Source organism: Pararge aegeria, chromosome 16 (genome assembly GCF_905163445.1).
Source record: "Pararge aegeria chromosome 16, ilParAegt1.1, whole genome shotgun sequence".
Taxonomy (NCBI): Eukaryota; Metazoa; Arthropoda; class Insecta; order Lepidoptera; family Nymphalidae; genus Pararge; species Pararge aegeria.
This window is the reverse complement of record NC_053195.1, coordinates 1656016-1677177: the sequence shown is the minus strand read 5'-3', so window position 1 is coordinate 1677177 and position 21162 is coordinate 1656016. Positions and strand designations below refer to the sequence as shown.

At 34.7% G+C, this 21162-nt stretch overlaps 1 protein-coding gene across 1 annotated transcript in view; it reads right to left on the bottom strand.

Annotated features, from left to right (window-relative positions):
- Positions 1–6100: 6100 nt before the first annotated feature.
- The window catches only part of LOC120630548 (protein embryonic gonad-like), a 72685-nt gene continuing 57623 nt past the window's right edge, over positions 6101–21162 (bottom strand). Inside the window, exon 2 of the mRNA XM_039899801.1 lies at positions 6101–7024. Within this exon, the coding sequence (XP_039755735.1) occupies positions 6101–7024 (924 nt within the window). The remainder of the gene's footprint in view (positions 7025–21162) is intronic.

Sequence of the window (21162 nt, the reverse complement as noted above, 5' to 3'; positions counted from 1 at the left end):
TGTAGACTAGAGTACGGTGGAGATAGACATATTCTGTAATATTTATGACGGCCGATTGGCGCGGTGGGCAGCGACCCTTCTATCTGAGTCCAAGGATGTAGGTTCGGTTCTCAAAACTGGAAAATGTTTGTGTGATGAACATAATTATATTCAGTGTCTGGGTTTTTTTAATGTGCTCTCCAAGGCAAAGGTGACAATCAACAATTTCCTAACTTCAAGCTGGTATTAAGAAAATTTTAACAAAAGAGCCAATAAGCACCGAGCAATATCTGGCTTGTGATCTGCAGTTGAACTTCTTTTCTTTAATTCACTACAAGTTAGTCCTTGGCTGCAATCTCACCTGGTGGTAAGTGATGATGCAGTCTAAGATGGTAGCGGGCTAACCTGGAGCATGGCAGTAATATTTAACCATCCTCTTAATCGTTTTCTACGCGACATCGTTCCGGAACGGTAGATCAGTTAATGGCCGTCTTTGTCGGTAAGGTGGTGACTAGCTACGGCAGAAGACTACCACTAGATGAAAGTGGTCTGTTACTGGTCAGTTTTTTAAATTATATTTTTTCATATACTACGCCATCCAGCCCCAATGTAAGCATAGCTTGTGTTATGCGTACTACGATGACTGATGAATATTTTTATGACTTATATACATAAATACTTATAACATACAGATAAACACCCAGACACTGAAAAACATTCATGTTCATCACAAAAACATTTGTCCAGTTGTGGGAATCGAACCCACCGCCTTGGACGCAGAATGCAGGGTCGCTGCCCACTGCGCCAACCGGCTGTCAATGATGATCATCATTTTAGATTTTTTATCTTACGTAAAAACCAATCGGCACTGAGCCAGTGAAGTGGACTACGGCCTTAATCCATTATTATTGTAGAAGGAGACCCGCACTCTGTAGTGGGGCGCTGATTTTGGGAGGAAACCCGTACCCTGTAGTCAGTGGCGTTCATAAGTGTATGCACATAGTATGCAGATCATTTAAAATGAAGAAAATCTTGTAAGAGTTCTAAATAACTTAACCTTAAGTATTTATACTGCATAGGTAATGGATTCATATGATAATGATGAAGATGATTTTATTTAAAGTATAGATTTCCACTGAGCTAATTGTTTCTATTAGCCGCTATCACTGAGTAATAGTTTCGTATAATCGTACCAGTATTTATTTTTGTCCTGTTGGTTATGTTTATTAAAGATTTAGATTCGTATTCGCTTAGTGACATCCGATATAGGACAGCGAGTGTCCGAACCTTTATCTATAAACCGATTAGGGGTATATGTTCCATTAATAGCCTATAACAGTCCACTGCTGGAGTAAAGGCCTCTCCCAAAGGAACGGTTTGCCCATAAAACCACGCTGGGCAGGCGAGTTTGTGATCGCAGTTGATGGCAGTACCCAGTAGCACAGAGGACGCGTTCTTTGTTATATTCCATAATCAATCAATCTAGTTTTGTTTGTTTGGACTTAGTCCGTTCTAGTTAAAGAACAATTAATAAATAAATTACGCCAATTTTACAGATAGGGGTAAAATAACTGTGAACGGAGTAAAAATATCGATACGCAGTTACATTAAATACATAATAATCTATTTACTTAAAAATATAATAATAATTTCATAAAAGGGATATTAATTAAATAAAACTTTAAGTCTCAAGGCACTCATATTTTATTTTCCTCTGAAAAATATATTAAGATTTTATAAACGTAAAAAAATATATATAAAAACACATCGTCATAAAATATTGTATATCACACTGATAACAAACAACTATAGTTCATAACTTACATATTTCAAAAGTTCATAGGAATTCATATTAATATAACTAAAGTTGAGCCATATTACCTATCTATTGACAATTATTGAAATCGCAAGATATGCCTTTCACATAAATTTATGGCACTGTTATAAGTTTAATGTCCTTTGATGAAGATCTCGCGCTGCGTTCTTTTTTTTTAATAATCATAATTGACGGACTTAAGGCTTCCGAACCGGTGGTAGAGTCACTACAAACGGACAGACTTGACGTTTCAAAAGTGCTTATATTAGGTTTAATTGAAAAAGTGAATTTTGTAGCCGGTTGCCCGCTTGGTAAGTGAAAATCCATCGCTGATAAACGAAGCAACACTTCGCCGGGCATGTAAGTAAAATGTCCTACAAATTGCCACCCTGTGTTCATACATATTCATACCCTGTATTTATACCCTAAGGCGAAGGTTTCAAGCCTCATGTGCTTGAAAGTACGAACCCTTCAGACCAAACACTCTAAAAAAAAATTGGTTATTCCTAACAAGATAGTGATTGTTGTGATCAAGCATCTTGATTCCATACGAGCCTAACAAGAACATAGATACATCAAATAAGATGATAATGATTGTTTATCATAATTCAATGGACTGGGCAACTGTATTGCTCCTATTATTGTTACTTAACTAAGGCATATTCTTAACTGATTCAATTTACGTACTTGTTTAAGCTAAATAATTAAAAATGATTTAATCATACAAAGAAGTAAATAATAATAGAAACAACGTATTTATTTGTTAGAATCAATTAACATACCTACATTGTTAGCTCGATCTATAATGAACTTGCTGCTATAACTAATCAGCTTTTGTTGTTATGTTTATTATTATAATTGTTATAATTTATATAACGTCAACTAAGAGAAAATCTCTCTTAGTTGGCTTTCTTTTTTTAGAGTGAATAACAGAAATGCTTTGGGGTAGAAATAAGCATGACCATAGTACTGTGTCACAAAAAAGAGTGTGTGTACTTATCTACTCGCGTTGGAAGTTATACTTCTTTGGCGTATGGAAAAAAATTACTAAAATGCAGTAGTGATTAACGATGAATATTAAAATTAATCAAAAAGATTTTATTTAAATACAAAATGTTTTATTGACGTTATAATATTTATGTATTCACACTGTTTGTACTGTTACGAAACACGTGTTCTTAATATAAAAATACTAGAATATACAACTTGAACATAGTTTTATGCCACCTAGAACTAACTTTACGATGTAGAATTCAGGTGTCGGTGTGCGCATCGTAAAAATTCACTCTCATCATTTTTCTACATCGCGCCAAGAAGTATAACTTCAGAAACTCTACGACTACTTATTACGACGTCTATCCAAATATGTCGGTTCGGTTAAATATTGAAACCTGTAACTAGCTTAAGTCTAAAAAACTAGTTTAAAAAGAAAATTAAATAATAATAACAGCTTATTGGACTTCCTTCGGTTGAAATTATTATGATCAAGTGATATAATTTAAGGCGAACACATATCTAACGATTTCAATATATTTTCTATTATAACAATAAATTCACTACATAATATTTATTCATATATTTGATGTAGATATCTACTGGATATGAGAAGTATCAAATTTTCTTAAGCGACTGTAGTTTTGCAGAATTTAGATTCTTTCAAATTATATTCACAAATACGGCTGAAGTGCTTTTTTTAAACGCTTTCATTTTCTCCTCACGTCTTCTTCTGATGCATGCGTGTAGCGCATGCGAAAAAAAGCGAATGAAATAAAATGTCTTACTGCTTTTAAATCTCTCAGAGCAATAAACGAAAGTCTATTATATACGAACTATTTGTTATAACTATTTGTTATCGGAGTTTAGCAACATACATTAGAAGCAGTAAAACTGGCACATATACTGACAGAATTTCAATGATAACGTGAAGGTAGCAGTGGACGTCAAGTAGATCTTATGCTTGAGACATGGCGTAATAAAGACATTGCCAACCTAGATCCTACTTCGCCGCGTTTCGGAAGTAATCTTCTAGCATCCGAGCCACCTATGTGTACTTATTGTAATTAAATCTTTCAAGTGTAAGGCGAGTCTTATTTTGGACTATTACGGTGGACAAATAGCTGATACAGAATGACCGCACAAGCAAATTGTTAAGTGCTGATAGGCAAAGAAGCCCACGCATACCTTCGCTATATATATTGATAATTCTTCAGTACTTGCTAAAATATGGGTTACTGAAATCCTCCTAAACGACTTGACCGATTTTTATTGAATTATCTGTATTTATTTTGCTGCAGGCATTGGCATTACATAAATGCATGCGTTTGTCACAAGATAATGTGTGGGATGTAAACGCAAGAGGATGAGAGAGAGATATGAAAGCACACGTATTTTGAAATATATCTAACTTTCTGCACTTTTGACTAGGCATTGAATGCGTGTCAAATATCACCAAAGCCAAAGTCTGAATGAGCAACAAATCACGCTTACGATATGCATTAGGAGAAACTTTAATAATGAGATTTTCCAACAGTTGAACACAATAGCAAAATTTTCTAATAAGTAATCGTTTGAGCATCATTAATGGAATGTATAAAAGTATAAAAAATCTTTAACAAACTAAAACAATCAACGAAATAGTCAAAACGAGACAAAACACATAATTAATTACACTGCGCCTTTTTTTATCGTCATATGTTATCGGCAGAAGCTCCTGTAATCTATCCGTCGATCTGCACGGTTAACTAAATGTATGTTTTTTTTTTGTATAGGACAATTGATTTTTATTTCACTTGGATGTAAATGTTTTGGAGCATTACTAGTACATAATACATCCAGTAAGTTGATTCTTATAATTCTCCTATTTATTTGACTGTAGTATCTAACCGAGTTCGTACTCTTATGCCATTTATTAAAACATTAAATGAATATTTTTTGTTGTTGGTACTCAAAAAATACTTGAAGGACGAAAAAAAAGACGCCGTGAATAAAGGACAATATAAAATACAAATAATTATACTAAGAAGTTCTTAAAGTAAAATGACTCAATCAACTGGCCTAATAACTAAAATAAATACTTAGATAATGTTTGTTCAAGCAAATCATCTAATATCATACAATAATTGATTTCCTAATTTATTTGTACATTTCAATTTTGAGCTTCTTAATCAACTGGCCGCCATCCCACTAAATTATACTAAAATGGTAATACAATAAAAACTGGCATAGTTTTGTAACTGGCACAAAATGTCTAACGTTTTTCCTAAACTAAGAACAAATAGTGTGGTATGATGCAATGAATTTTTGACTTATTTTATCAGAAACGGAATACCTACAAACACGTGCAATATAGCTAGTAAAATATTAATAAGAGAAAGTTTCACAGTGGACACGTTTATGTCATTTCAAACGATTTGAATTTGATTGATTTTAATCTCAAAGAGTCCGTAAAATAATTTGTAATTTTTATATCAATAATAGCATTTTTTAGAATATTTTTATTCTTATTTTTATTTTATTATTATTTTTTGATTTATTAAAGCTTTATTAGAGCTGACCAGGTAAATAACAACCTCGGCATATTGCAGACAAAAAGGGATAAAATATATTCTATACTCTTACTCTGTCAAATTTATCTCCATGCAAATGTGCCGACCACACTCCGTCCGCACATAAACAGGTTTTTTGTTTTCTGATTAATATTTTGAATTGATTTGAAAAACAGAAAAATTTAAATCAAATTCTCGACTAAATTCTAGACTTTTTTTTTAATAAGCAGTTTTTACTCGCTTTTAGCGGGAATATTTAATATTTAAATTTAAAATTAAAAACGTGGTAGCCCAACCGGTCCTGAAATTTTAAATTTAAATATTTTAAATTGCAAATAAAATTTTAGTAATTCATTAGATTATTTTAAGTCAAAAATACAACTGCGATGGACAAATACAATTAATATTTATATAATAGACATCATATAATTTCCACACATTTTAATATGACACTAAATCATTATCACTTGCCACTCCATCTTCTTTATATTAAAAAAGGTAATTTTCTACTATCTACAAAATTTAAAATTAAAACAACTTTAACATTATGGTAGCAAGATCAGGTAATCTAAAAAAAGGAAGGAATGCACGGATTACTTAAATACTGTATGGCAGAGTATTTATAAAATAGAAATTCATCGAAATATCTTTAACTAGCTAGGAATAAAGACCAAAATACGTATTTACATATAAATAACGACACGAAATACATGGCTGTGATAAATCACGAACAATTTAATACTAATTTTAATTTAATTGTCTATCCAGTCATTGGGACCTCTTCCACACGTTTTGTGACGAGGCTCAAGTCGAGTGGATTTTTCATAATATCTTTACCATTATCGTCATTTAAATCGATACTCAGTTCAGGTTCTGAATCACTGACTTCTTCGTTTTTAGGACTTCTAAATAACACAGCTGTAGATTTTATGGATAGATCTATAGGTTGATCTTGTTCAACAGCCACTCCAGCGACAGCGGGAGAATGTAATAACAAGTCTCCTCCATTACGACTTGGCCAAGCCATCCCTGATGGTATCGGTCTAATATTCTGAAGCGGTGATGATAAAAATGGTGCACTTCTTGGTGAGTAACTAGGTGAAGCAGTCATAGGTCCGAATGGAGACGATGGCAATATTGATGTTTTTCTTCTTTTCAAATCTTTATTTTGATTTCTAATCGCGTGTAATCGGACATCTTTCTCACTGCTAGGAGATGAGGCTGGTCTAAAAATACTTAAACCGCTTGTGCTTCTTGAGCTGTTATCATCTTCTGGATCAGCTGACGATGCGCCAGAATCTGATGGTGATACGCTTTGTCGCGTCACTTCTTCAGTAAAGGGATTCTTTTCTGAGCTTTTGTAATACTCCGCTAAAGCAGCAGCTGGCAAAAGATTCGTTGGCAAAAAAGGCGAATTGATGGAAGTGTTAAACGTGGGCGGTGATTTACTTGTCTGCATTTGATGCATATGTTGCTGCTGCTGCTCTTGTAAAAGGCAATGTATTTTAAACCAGTTCGATCTTCTCCCGTACCGCGAGCCCGATTTGGACATGCCGACTAGCAAACATTTCCGTAGCCTGCATGCCTTGCAAGCCGTCCTGTTTTTCTTATTGATGACACATTCACCATTGTTCTTGCATTCAGAAATCGAGGACAGGTTATTGTACGTGCGCCCGAAGAACGACTGTAACAAGAGAGAACGTATATTAATAAAGGAAAATTAAAGAAGGGCATTCGATTTTAGCAAAAACTTACGGCACCGATTTCATGAACGCGACTGCATTAATTTAGTGTAAAATATCGACAGACTTCCGTCGCTTTCGCATAAAAAATAGTAATTTATATACCTTACAGTTAAAGAGTTGCATGTTCACGAGATCGAGACCATCTCTGCTCGGAATTAAAAACTACATTTTTCAAAAAGTCATCATAAAGAGCATTGCGGGGAGAAACGAAATCTGGGTCAGTACAAAGAAGGCTGTATCTCACACTTAATATTGCAGATGCACACTTGCGTCCTGTTGCGCGTTTGACGTAAGTAATGGGAGTGGTTCTCGGATTTTTTTGGATAAATTTCGTTGTTTCCCCGCTGAGACCGGCCTCGACTCATTTCTTACTCAATTAAACTCATACAAAAGCGTAAAATATGTGATTGTGCTACAGTTTTGCCGTGTATCAGTGTGGTCGGTGCGCTTTTTGGTCAAAATTATGATCTGTCACATTATTTGGGATTATTATAATATTTCTGATTGCATATTGCTTTTAACCAAAACCTTGTTTGAATCCTTTGCCCTTATATTAAATTTCTTTTAGGATTTGCATATTCTTTTGCCATCTAAAATTACATTTCCGTTAATAACCATTAATATGACTGTTGTATTCCAAAGTTACGTGCTATATCTGCAATATAATATTTTATTTATGGGTATTATCTTGAAGTGGTGATATCCCAGTGGTCAGGACTTCGGCTTCACTTTCGGGTTGCCGAGTTCTAATCCCAGCACGTACCTATATGCTATTAGAATGCGCAATGTCAGAGGTAAAATAACTGTGTATAGACTTTACTTCATCCGATACTGCAGCCGCAATAAAGATAAACTCTTTATTGAAGCTCCTAAGTACGATAATAGTTTATGGACCAAATTAGTCCAAGGGCTTGATTTAGCTTGAAACGCAATAAAACGTAAGACAATACATTATTTCGGAAGAAAAAATTGTAGCAAAATGCTTCTAAGAAATCTTAAATAATACTTTTTAAAGCACTACTCGGTGTTGCCCACGACTTCGTTCACTCTTGTTTTGGGTTTTTAAAAATGTTTTGGGTCCTAAAAAAAATAACACAAATATTTGTACAAAAAACAAATTGGCTGGACAACTCTTATCACTTATGGTTTGAAAAAATAGATTACAACAGATTCTCAGACCTATCGAATCTACAAAAAAATCATAAGAATCGGTTTAGCCGTTTCGGAGGAGTGTGTTCCCGAACACTATGACATTAGATACGTTGTGACTTGTGAGATAAGGTTTAAAAAATTATAGATCGTATTATAATATGCTTTAAATAAAACAAATGGTTCTATAATTACCTAGAACCTGACAAATTGGGTGTAATTTGATAAAATTGTACCAATTTAGATAAGCATCGCTACGGTGGCATTAACGCCCACAGACTTGCAATCAGATAAGGTTTAGAAAAAAGTTTATTTGTTTATTTATTAAGGTTATTTTTACTTGGTATTCTCCCATTCTTAGAAGTCACACTATTTATATGCACTTTTTTCTTTTGGTCGTTCTAGAGAGACGAAAACATATTTTGGTGGATATATTCTAATAATTAATAAGTCTCAGATAAAATTTTACAAAAGATGATAACTTTAATTGCCATTTTCAATGTCGCATTGAAAATGCACCTACGCTATTACTACACTACTACATTTTGGACGGCCGATTGGCGCAGTCGGCAGCCACTCTGCTTTCTGAGTCCAGGGCCGTGGGTTCGATTCCCACAACTGGAAAATTTTTGTGTGCTGAACATGAATGTTTTTCAGTGTCTTGGTGTTTACATTATAAGTATTTATGTATATTATTTAAAATTTAAAAATACCTTTTCCTACTCTTTGTCAAAAATATAGCATTCGCTTTTGTATGTATGTCTATCCTTCCTTTTTCCTCCCATACCACAAGTAAGACTACATTATGAAAGTACATTAGGAAGACACTAGTGATGGGACCAGATTTATCTTCAATGGCGTTAAACGTATAGATAAGTATGGATAAGGAAACGGTATGGACGGATGTCGTATTCTATCTTAAATACGTTATTTTAATACTTTCTGAATAAATGAAGAGTACTTTACTAAACCATAAACCTCTATTTCATATCAAAAACTCTAATCAAGCAATAATGTCCAGCACAAATTTGCAAACGCATTTTATAATATGAGTCACTAGATTAGAAATTTCAGATAAGTTGTTCTTCGTTATGGGCGCGGATCGCGCGTTACAGATACGACCCTCTAATTGAGCTGCGTTTTACGTGACTCGATTCACTTCTGTTACAAGAATGTATCTAGTCCAAGAGACCGCCTAATATCCACTTCACTTCTAATAATGATCATAAAAATGTTTCAGGAGTTGTACCTTATCACGAGGTTACTACTTTATTGCCTGCATTCATAAGAGCTATTATCAACAGTTCAAACTATTTGGGTATAGTACTGATCATACCAATTGACTATAACATCACGTACCTAAGTAAGCAAGCAAATGACGTAGCAATTAAGCAAGAAAATTCATAAATATTTATTTTTGAACAAGTGTAATATTTGGTACACTACGGTCACACAGTAGAACCCGATAGGCTTTTTCTCTTCTGGTTGTTTTATTTATAATTGATAGTGTGAATATTAATATATTATGCATACACTACCTATATTGAAATATTTAGTACTGTGTTAAAAATAAATAATTTTAAGTAAAGCCATAAAAATAGATAATTTTAAGTATCTGATAATAACAATTTAACCTATTAGTTTTCACTATAATTTGCCTATTAGCATATTAACAAATAACATCATTATCATCATATCAAACGCTGGCCCAGTACGGATTGGTGGGCTCCGCACGCCTTAAAGAACACGATATTTTGCTTCACCGTCGAAGCAAGTAATATTTAGTAATAACGCGCATAATTTTAAGTTAGAGGTGTGCTGGGATATGAATCCCAGCACACCTCTAACATGAACTCGGCACATCAAAAGTGAAGCCGAAATGCTGCGCGCTGGGCTATCACCGTTCCGCAATAAATATGTACTCACGTAATACTGGGGATAATAATTTTAAGATGGGCTCATGAAGTAATGCGATAATTGTGCGAGCCTATTTTTATTGCTCATAAAATTGTGGGTAGATTCTTTTTTTTAGATGATTAATATCTTGAAGCCGGCCTAATGGGGTATTCATATTTTTAGGATCAGTGGGTAAAGTGTAACAGGATTTTATTGTTTCATCATTGCCCTCATAACTTGAACTTTTGTAAAAATTATTCTTTTTTCAATAAAAGGTACACACACAAAAGTATGCATATACGCACATATTCTTGGAGAATAACATACCTCCAAGAATATCTGTACAAAGTTGCATGGCGATCGTTTAAGTAGTTTTTGCGTGAAAGCGTAACATACATTACTACATTCTCATTTATAATATTAGTTAGGAAGTACAGAAGATTTCCTTTTGACTAAAAACTTGTTTTATTGGGTGTGGGTTGTCTTTTAAAAGATCATTTAGTCACGATTATGTTTTGTATTACGCACAGAACGCACTAATTTTAACATTATTTATGTTTTATTCGCTCTTAAGCTAAGTTTCTAAAATCTTGGTTTATTGGTGAATTATTTGCAGTTAATAGTTGGTTACGTTAACCAAAGATTTTAAACTAAGATTTTCGTGGTTAATCCACATTTCATGAATATAGTTCAACTGGTATCAGCCCCCGTGCCTCAGAGAGGCCATTATGTTTATAAAACAGTGTCTTAGGTTAGTTGTGGTAATAACCGTTAAAGCCCACCCACCCGCATTGGAGCAGCGTGGTGGGTCTATGCTCCTTGTGAGAAAGGCCTCTCCCCGTAGTGGGACGTTAATAGACGGATGCTGATATTCTATACCTAAAATACACTCGAATAAATTCTTGAAAGCGCAATAATATTATTTATTTATAACGAGATCAATTTATACAGTAAACTGTAACGGTTTTGATATTATTCACGAAATATGAATAATGGATTGCTGTCACGTCTCGTTAGCCTAGGTGTCGATACCTAAAACAGTGTTGCACGATTGAATTTATTTCCTAGATATCTATCTGACCGCGATAATTGTATTGAATTTTGAAATTGAGCCGTGCTTTTGTTTTTGCCACGGATGAATAAATGATACCAGAGTTTGTTTTGGTCTTCGTCTTAGACAGGGCACTTTTGGAATCCTCGCATCTTTATTTTCATTATTCGTTTTCGTTTTTAGTGCTATGAATTGCGCAATTGAAGTTATTCCTTAGATATCTATCTGACCGCGATAATTGTATTGAATTTTGAAATTGAGCCGTACTTTTGTTTTTGCCACGGATGAATAAATGAACCAGAGTTTGTTTTGGTCTTCGTCTTAGGTCTTCTTTAGTTTCATTATTCGTTTTCTTTTTTAGTCCTATGAATTGCGACATTGCAGCCATTTATCTGGTTAGATTATTTAACGCAAAGTTGTTTAAAATTACTTATTTTATATAACACTAGCGGAACCCAGCGCCATCTGTCGGGCTTATTTGTGAATCTAAACCATCCAGGGTACCGCCCAAACGTATACCGAAAAATTCATTCAAATCGGTCCAGCCGTTTAGGAGGAGTTCAGTGACATACACACGCACACAAGAAATATATATATAAAGATATCATTAAATATACTTAGTTTATATTAAGTGATATACTCGTACATGCAGTGGTCAAGTAAGCTGCGAAACGGTGTTTTTAGCAACCAAAAATGTATTTTTAACTTGAGAAATAAATAAATGAATTTATTTTTAACCAAGCAATTGTTATATGTTTAAAAACGCTAGACACAGTGCGGTAACTTAAATATTATGAGCATTGAATGCCTATCACTTTTAGCTGTGGGAAATTGTTATTTTGAATTACAAATAGCATACTCTGAAGAGTAAACTGTCTGTCAGTCAAGAGGTGCGATTAATCTGTCCATCTCATAGTTAGACCTTGATACCTGATGTAACATTCTAACGTTCGTAATTTGTGTTACCTTGAATGTAAACTTTTATGTAACCAGGTTACCAATTCGGAACTTTTATTTTTATTTTAGTGTAATAACACTACAAGTTAACCCTTGACTGCAATCTTACCTGGTGATAAGTGATCATTGTTAGGAAGTATGGCAGTTATATTAGCCCTACTTTTTTTTCACAACATCTTACTGGAGCCCTAAATCGCTTTGCGGCTCGTCTTTGTCGGTAAGGTAACCATAACCGAAGCCTCGCACCACACCAGACTAGACTAAATTCGGAAATAATTATTTAAGCCCTGAGTTCCTTGTCGGACTTCCAACTTAAAATAAAAGCGCTCACCGTTGTGCCATGGAGGTCGTTACTTCGTTTTCCAGTTAAAATCTACGCCATATCGTGCCGGAACGCTTAGTCGCTTAGGCCGGTTACCAGCCACTAAGATTTTTTTTAAAACACAACGCTGGCAAAAGAATCTTAAATAGATGGCACTAGTTTTATTTGCTATGGAAAACGACTAAGCGAAACTTTCGCCGTATCTTGTCAGATATATCTACGGTGGTAACATTCAAAGTTAACAAATTGATTCGATGCCAAGATATCACCAGCGGAAAGAATTTATTGCGTCCATCAAGTGTCGCAGTCATAGTTCAGTGGGTATGCAAATGAGGTGAAATAACCATTCCGAGTAAACCCACTCGATTTATGTGCCCGTCGTTGATATACAAGAACCGAAGATACACGGCGCCATGGAAATGTGCTAAATATTATAAGTGTATCATATTTTATTAACTGTACCATTCTAAAGGAGGATTTACTGGTAAAACTACTGGACAGACATGAACAAAATTTTTTTTTTGTTTGATTTTGTGGGTACCCACAAAATGTTATGTTATTTAGTTTTTAAGTGTATTCCTGTTGATTTGTATGTAGATGTTTTGTACTAGGCATATCATATGAAACGGATTTTCCCGATTGAAAGCATGATATTGAAATATGATTAAAAATTAAACCTTAAACATTATAGAACAGAGAAAATAAAAGACACTACTGTAGTGGTATTGTATTAGAACCAAAGGAACTGAATATGGTGGCATATAAAGTACTTTATTTTAATTGTGATTGTAAAATAATATTCAGTTCCTTTGATTCCATGACTGTAAGTGTATCAATGGCGTTCGTCTGCAGTTTGTACTATGAATGGGACATGAAAATTACGTAAAATTTGTGTTTCTATTTACTGGTTTTGTAGCTCGCGTTTAAGATATAGGCCTGATGAAGAAGATACAGCTCGAAGTTTATGTTACATAACGTGACACCTTGTTAACTGTACCATTCTAAGCCTCATTAATTATTGTAGCCGTTTGAAATTGTACATTGAACTACGCATCTTACGTTTATTTGAGCGTTTACTAAGTTAAACTGAGATTCTCAAATAGTTTATATGATACATTTACAGTATTTCTGATTTTTTATTATTTTTTAATATAATCATAATTTTGCTGCTTTTATCAATTTAATTACTTTAATGGGAAAAACCAGTGCTTCACTTTATTTTGTTCATTTCTTTATTTTTATTTATCTATTTAATTTGCCGTATCGTCACTCGGGTCTCTGCTGAAAATCAGCGGCATGCATGTACCTAAAATGCATGGCAAATGTTCTGTAGCTGTACACCCTTTATGTCTGGTGTTAGTATCCGTTCACACATACCGGCTCGGACCGGAGAGCAAATTTTGATAGCGATTAAAATAGAGTGTTGGATAGTCGAAATAAGGTTTATTTGTATATATCACCTCTTTTGTTATTGAGAATGCCGGAGAGCAAACCTTACGCTGTTAGTGTATAAAAATAAAGTTAGTTAAACTTTCTTGTACCTCTAGCGTAAATTGTGAGAGAGATTTTCTTTAATATTTATTAAAATTTTGGGATAAAATAAAAAAAAACATATTTTGCAGAGCTTTATAATTTGAATTCAACTAAAAATTGCAAATCACATAGAAAAGTGCAAAAAGCATTTAAGGTCGCGTTTTTAAACTGAATCCATACTACGCTCCATATTCGAACTCTGCCCCTGAAAAGTCGAGCTCCTCCCCACTGGGCTATCACCGCTTTTATTTATATGAGTATAAACAAGGATTATTCAGAATAACCCCGTTGAAATAAAGGTTATTCTTGAATATGAACTATCGCAAAAGCACTCTTATCATAAACACGCATAAACGTCCTAGCGAACACGTATAAAAAGACGACTGCCAACAATTTCGCCGCCGACAAGCTAGTTAGCACAATCTTGATTACAGAGAACATGTTAGCGGGGAGTAATGGAGCACTAACTGATCGGGAATATTGTTTATCGTGTAATGGGTGCCTTAATAGCTGCAACGTACTGTTGAGTTGTTTTAATTTTGCTGCGACGTGATAAGTTTATCTTAAATACAAGGAAATCTGGGGACGAAAATGCTACCCATGTTTATTGGTAGCGTGTCGTGAGTAAAAATGATTTTATTGTTTTTAAGTAACAGTTGGATACACGTGTTTATTATTCAGTTTTAGTTTGTTTTTATATAGTAATAATTATATTCAAATTCAAAAATATTTTATTCATGTAGACCTTATTACAGGCAGTTATGAAGCGTTCATACATTTAATATGTTACACTAATGTTAGTGATGGTGATAACTGCATTCGTTAACTTAAAACTAAAGCTAGGAGGGTTCCAAACGCGCCCTGGTCTAAGAAGAGCCCACAACAAACTAAGCCAGGTTTTTTTTTGTTATCACCATATCACAGTCTATTTAATGTTGAGCTATTAAGTAAGAGCAATTCATACCCAAGCTTTTTTATCATACATGTAATCCTTAATATTAGAATAGGATTTTTCTATAAGCTTACGTTTTATATAAACTTTAAACTTATTCAGAGACATCTCAAGGATTTCTTCTGGTAATTTGTTATAAGAAGATGTACAATTACCCTTAAATGAATTACTAATTTTATGCAGCCTAGTAAACTGCACTGCAGTTTATTTTTACTTCTAATATTAATATTGTTATTATATTCCGACCAAGCATTAGACCAAAAACCTTTAAACGAGGCCTTATGCACAGGGCATGCAAGTAACACAATCTAAAATAGCAGGCCACTGTCTATCTACTTAAGGCTTAGGTGTTAATCCCAACGTGTTTTTTTATATAGTAATAATAACTATTGGCGGACTATGATAATGGCCCACGTGATGGTGGAAATCCATTGCCTAAAGCATACTTCTTATTTTTTAATTATATAATACTTTAAATTGTATTATTTTACCCATAGTTTTTAAGCGTCGCTCTGACAGTGCCTACCGTCCAAACATCACGTCTGGCTTCACGGAAGATCAGCGCTGTGTGTGAATAGGATGATAAGTATTCAAATATAACATTCATCAAAAAAAAAAAAAGATATGATCCGCGGTACGAAGTTCGCCGGGACAGCGAGTATTTAATATTCTTACTAATCACTATTATGTGCGTTTTTATTTAAGCAATTAAATATCACTTGCTTCAACGGTGAAGGAAAACATCGTGAGGGACCACAAACAATTGGTTTTTTCATGGACGATGGTTATTGTCTTTTGGGGCGAGTTTAATAAAATAATAAATAAATAAATATACTACGACAATACACACATCGCCATCTAGCCCCAAAGTAAGCGTAGCTTGTGTTATGGGTACTAAGATGACTGATGAATATTATTATGAATAATATACATAAATACTTAGAATATACATTTAAACACCCAGACACTGAAAAACATTCATGCTATACCGCGTTTATTGTCGTCGTTCAACGCGTTCTAGGACAGCAATGCTCATCACACAAACAATTTCCAGTAGTGGGAATCGAACCCACCCAGAAAGCAGGGTCGCTGCAAACTGCGCCCATCGGCCGTCGGAGTATACAATACAGTTGGTTATGAAGATCTGGAGCATTGAAGTCTCACTTATCTTGAAGTGGGTCCTAAAAGGTGCTTAGAAAGAACATTAAGCCAATTCCTATTGTAGGCTTTTAAACCCCTTAGACCTAGAACGCTACATCGCTTGGCGGACCTTCTCGACCTGTAATATGGTCGATGGCTGCAACCACCAGACATATGCAACAACTTCTACAAGAATAGAAGATCTATCGAGGACCAATATAGCTGCTCTAATTAATTATATTTATCGTCTCCTTCATATCCTTACTCGTGACATAATTGCTTCTAATAAAAGCCATAAGAGAAAACCATAGAGAAAAATATTATTGAAACGCCTCATTATTCAGGGGCCGTGAGAAACTTCGCCACGCCTACACGCACAATCGAAATTCTTAGAACATTTGTCATAGTATATTATGTGAAATATGGCGGTTCGGACCCGTATGGATGAGCGGAGAGTGTGTGGCTTTATTTATGTTCCCTGTTCACGCGATCTGGCGGCTTACCACCATCGCTTAAAACATTATTATTTTAAATCCAGCTGATTAACGCGTTCTTCGTCCACTTTTATGACGGTCTTCTACAATTCCCGTTAAAGTCAGTTTTTTTTATTGCACTTCAAGTTAGCGCTTGACTGCAATACGTCTTGCAGTGATGAAATCTTGAAAGTGATGATGCAGTCTAAGATGGTAGCGGGCTAACCTGTTAGGGAGTATTGTAGTTGACCTCTAGTCGGTTTCTACGCTACACCGCACCGGAACACTAAATCGCTTAGCAGCACGTCTTTGTCGGTAGAGTGGTAACTAGCCATAGCCAAAGCCTCCCACCCCACCAGACCAAGGAAAAATCAGAAATTATAAATTCCCAAATTGCCACTGCCGGAAATAGAACCCGGGACCTCCTATTTAATTTCACAGCGCTCAACGTTGCGCCAGGGAGATCGTCAGTTTATTGCTTAGTTAAGGTGTAATGGATAAACAAACAAACGCACTATCGCATTCATAATAATAGTATAAAGTATTGATTAAAGTTTTATATGGCACAAATGGCGACATCAACATTAAAATATTATTGTTTTAAGCGAATTTGTAAATGAAAATCATCACATAAAACTTTGTAAAATACCTACTTGAAAATTATTTAATCTATCTACGGGTAGGTTTCTAGTAAAACTATGTCCGTTTAGTTAATTTACTTAAAATTCGTTGATTGGAGACGACTCTTTCGCAACTTTGCTATTGAAAGTCATGGTACTTTTGATTTCATTACGAATAAGTAATTAAATCAAATGTACCATATCAGAATCAATGAGAGATTAAATTTCGTAGATTTTGAAATTCTAAACTATTATGTACAATATCATACTGAACTATTTATTTATGCTAATAAAGAAATGATAAGTATTTGTGGTCATTTTATTTTATGTAAATAGAACAAAACATAATTATAATATAGAACGGCAATTAAAATGTTTTACGAGGAACTATCAGACATTAACGGTCCGTAACACGGCCATAAATTTTAAATCGACAGAAAACAAATGAAACGAATTTTACGTTTCTTAAGAAAACTGTATCGTAGTATTTTGACCCTTGACCTGATCACCCACTCTTGGCCTATGCAAATCAACTGACCGTAATATTACGCGTTTGTCCCTATAATGTGTTCAAACGCCATTTTATTCATAGGCCAGGAGCTCGTGAGGCATTTGATTAAAGTGATTGTACCGGTCAAAATATTTTTGATGCGGGTACCATTTTCCATGTGCAAGATCTTATGATGAGCAATTTTCAATGCAACCCACCCAGAGTTAAGAAATTAGTGCCGTTTATTTTCGCACGTTATGATGAGCATGACTTAGAGATCAAGTAACTATGTCGATCTTGGTTATTAATACCTTTACACTGCGACAAGAGCATATCCCTAAGATCCCTCAACTTCACATTGGAGTAGAATGAAGGGTTTCAGGTTTCATTTTGTGAAGAGGGATGTGGCCTGTAGTGGAAAATTAATAGGCTGGGGATAATTTTGACTACTTTTTAAATCACCAAGACTTAGCTTTGCTATCTTCGGTCTCGGAGACTTAAGGACTAATCGCAGCCATCATATCAATACTCTTCTAAGTTATTCTTCATCTTTGAATTTCAATTTAAAATATCTTCTCACGTCTGGATTAAGCACTTTGAAAAAATCGTTCCTCAGCTCTTCGACAATTTATTTTAATGCCCGTATTCATTCTTTAGAAGCTTAACAGAATTCAGAGACAATAAATTACCTTAGGTTGAAAGATATTATGAAATGTCGTGCTTTACCTTTGACCTGCAGTTTTTTGGAATCTAATACATAATTTTATGAATTTTATTACAGCACCTTGTCGCACGAGTCATAAAATTGAAAGGGCTAATGTCAATTTCGGTATAGTAGTTAATACTCCTCCTAACAATAAAGAATGTCTTAAGTCAACCATAACACAAAATATGTTGTAATTTTTATTAGTGTTTTTACCTACACTTGGAGGAATTATCAATTATCAAAGTAGATCGAAACTGCAACGTTTCCTACTAGATGACGCTACAGTCGCTATAAGACTGACGTGAAAGGCATATACTAATTTTGGCATCGACGGTAGGAGAGCATTAGCTTAATTGGAGAAAGCCGTTCTGAAAATTTTTACATGCATTTTAAATTTATGAAACAGAATATGTGTTTTCAATAGCCTAGAAACTGTTCTAGGCTATTGAACCTCCGGAGGTTGCCTAGCCGAAGGGTGTGCCCATAATTACCACGCTGGGAATACTGATTAGTGATTGCATTAGATGGTAGAAGGACGCTGCTGCCAGTTTTCCGTTCTTGTCCCTTAGTGGCCGTACGACACCCTACGGAAGAGTAGGTGTGGTGACAACTGTATTCTGATCTGCCATCACCTCATGGCCGCCATACAAACGTGTGTATTCTATAGGTATTCCTACCCAAGTTCACATCCCCTTGGCATCGGTCCACATAACCATGCACAATCAAAATGCAATCTTAACACAGTATCGGCATAGATAAAAGCCTCGGGACCTTTATAGATAATAAAGATTGCAGTCAGGTACTTGCCCTGACAATCGGCGTCTTTACATGAGCACATGTTTTATAGCTTCTACATACTATTATATGTTACCTTAGTGCAGTGGTTAGCGTATATTTTGATAGCGGATTACGAGATACTAGGTTCGATTACCTGGTTGGGCTATAACTTGTTAGGGATTGTTATTCTTTACGTAGCACTGATAGCCTAGTGGTTATTACTTCAGCCTTCCTTTCGGAGGGACTAGTTCAAACCCTACCTCAAAATTATCAGAGTTATGTGCGTTTTAATCAATTGAATAGATATCACTTGCTTCAACCGTGAAGTAAAATACCAAAATCCAGGAAATTCTAAATTCAAAATTACTTTATTACAAGTAGGCCTGAGAAAATCTACATGCTTGAGAGTTTTCCATAATGTTCTCAAAGGCGTGTGAGGTCTGCCAATACCTAAAGTATTATAAATTATAATAAAGCAGCGCTACAATCGGTTTGATGACAGAAATGTTAGCAAAAAATTTGATTGGAGGATGGGTATAAAACAAGTGTAAATAAGAAAAAGAGAAAGTATAAAGCACTAGTGACAAAACTTCACATTTCCACACAAAAAGTACCACGCTTGAGCTGTTATTGTATTCAGTAGTGCCATACTTCTTTATTTTCGATTAAGCAACGATAAGTAGGTAAAAAATAAAACCATTATAATATGTGTTTTATCCTCGTTCTTCAAGTTCACAATGAAGTCACTCAAATAGCGCACATTTCCGTGAATGGAGCTCGTAATATGCAACGATTTATGTACATACTACGTGACCGATTAATATCTAGACTATGGTTAAATGGAGTAGAAATTCCTATGACTCAACGAAAATAAGTCAGATGAACGCAGAGTCTAGACCAAACTGTCTTAGTCCCAATAACAAACCATCCACACATTAGAAAGTTCCAAGATAAGACTTTTATAAGGTTTATCAATTTGTCTGTATCACTTTTGTATTTTCTATTGGCCGGTTTTCTATAAATTCTTCCTGTAAAATTACTTAAGCCGAGTTTGGTGTATTTTTATCGTTGCCGTTTCTTGGCAGTTCAAACAATTATATTAAAACTAAAAGGCAATACAGGTATTGGCATAATAAAACCTAATATATGAATCATCAAACATTTTCATAACACTTACTTGTCTGGTGAAAATGTATTTGTTTAAATAAGATTGATGATTCGTCTTTGTTCTAAAACCATCCCTGCTATGATAGAAGGGGCCTGTTCGCAGCAATGGAAGGATAATAGGCTGTTGAAGATGAAGTAACATGATAAAATACTACCACAGTATCATAAAGAAATGCAGTAGTTCGAGTAGTTACTCTGCATCGCGATTGCACTATATATCTAGCATATGTGCCATCTGTACCCGTTACTCATCTTTTCTCCATAGTGTTAGACGATAAAGAGAAGATATAATTTTCTCATGGTACCCATGCTAGGCCTGCAGCAAGGATCTTTTCCTCGCCCCGAACTCACCGCAAAAGTGTTATACTTCTAAGTCATTCGGTTTGTTAAACATTTCATGGTATCAAAGGCAAAGTCCAAGTCAAATATTTCTTTATTCAAATAGTGATATACAAAGTGTGTACAGCACAGAATAGTGAGTAGTGATGGCGATAACTACCATCTAAATAAAGCTACGATGATTCCAAACGCGCCCTGGTCTAAGAAGAAGCCCACAACAAATTTAGCCGGATGTTCTTTTTGGTATAACCACATAGTCATTTGAAAATATTTAAGAAGCAACCTAGTTAAAGCAATAGTTTCGCACCCAAGCTTATTTATCGTTTATCCTGTCTTATGTTTATGCTTACCGAGTTCTTAATAAACCCATGACGTGGCGCACCGGCGCTCATGTAATTACTCCAGATTTATTAATTAAGTACATAAATTTATTATTATTATTGAAAAACAACTTAATATTACACACAATTCAGGCACTAGTATGAAACCAGTACAAATTAATCAG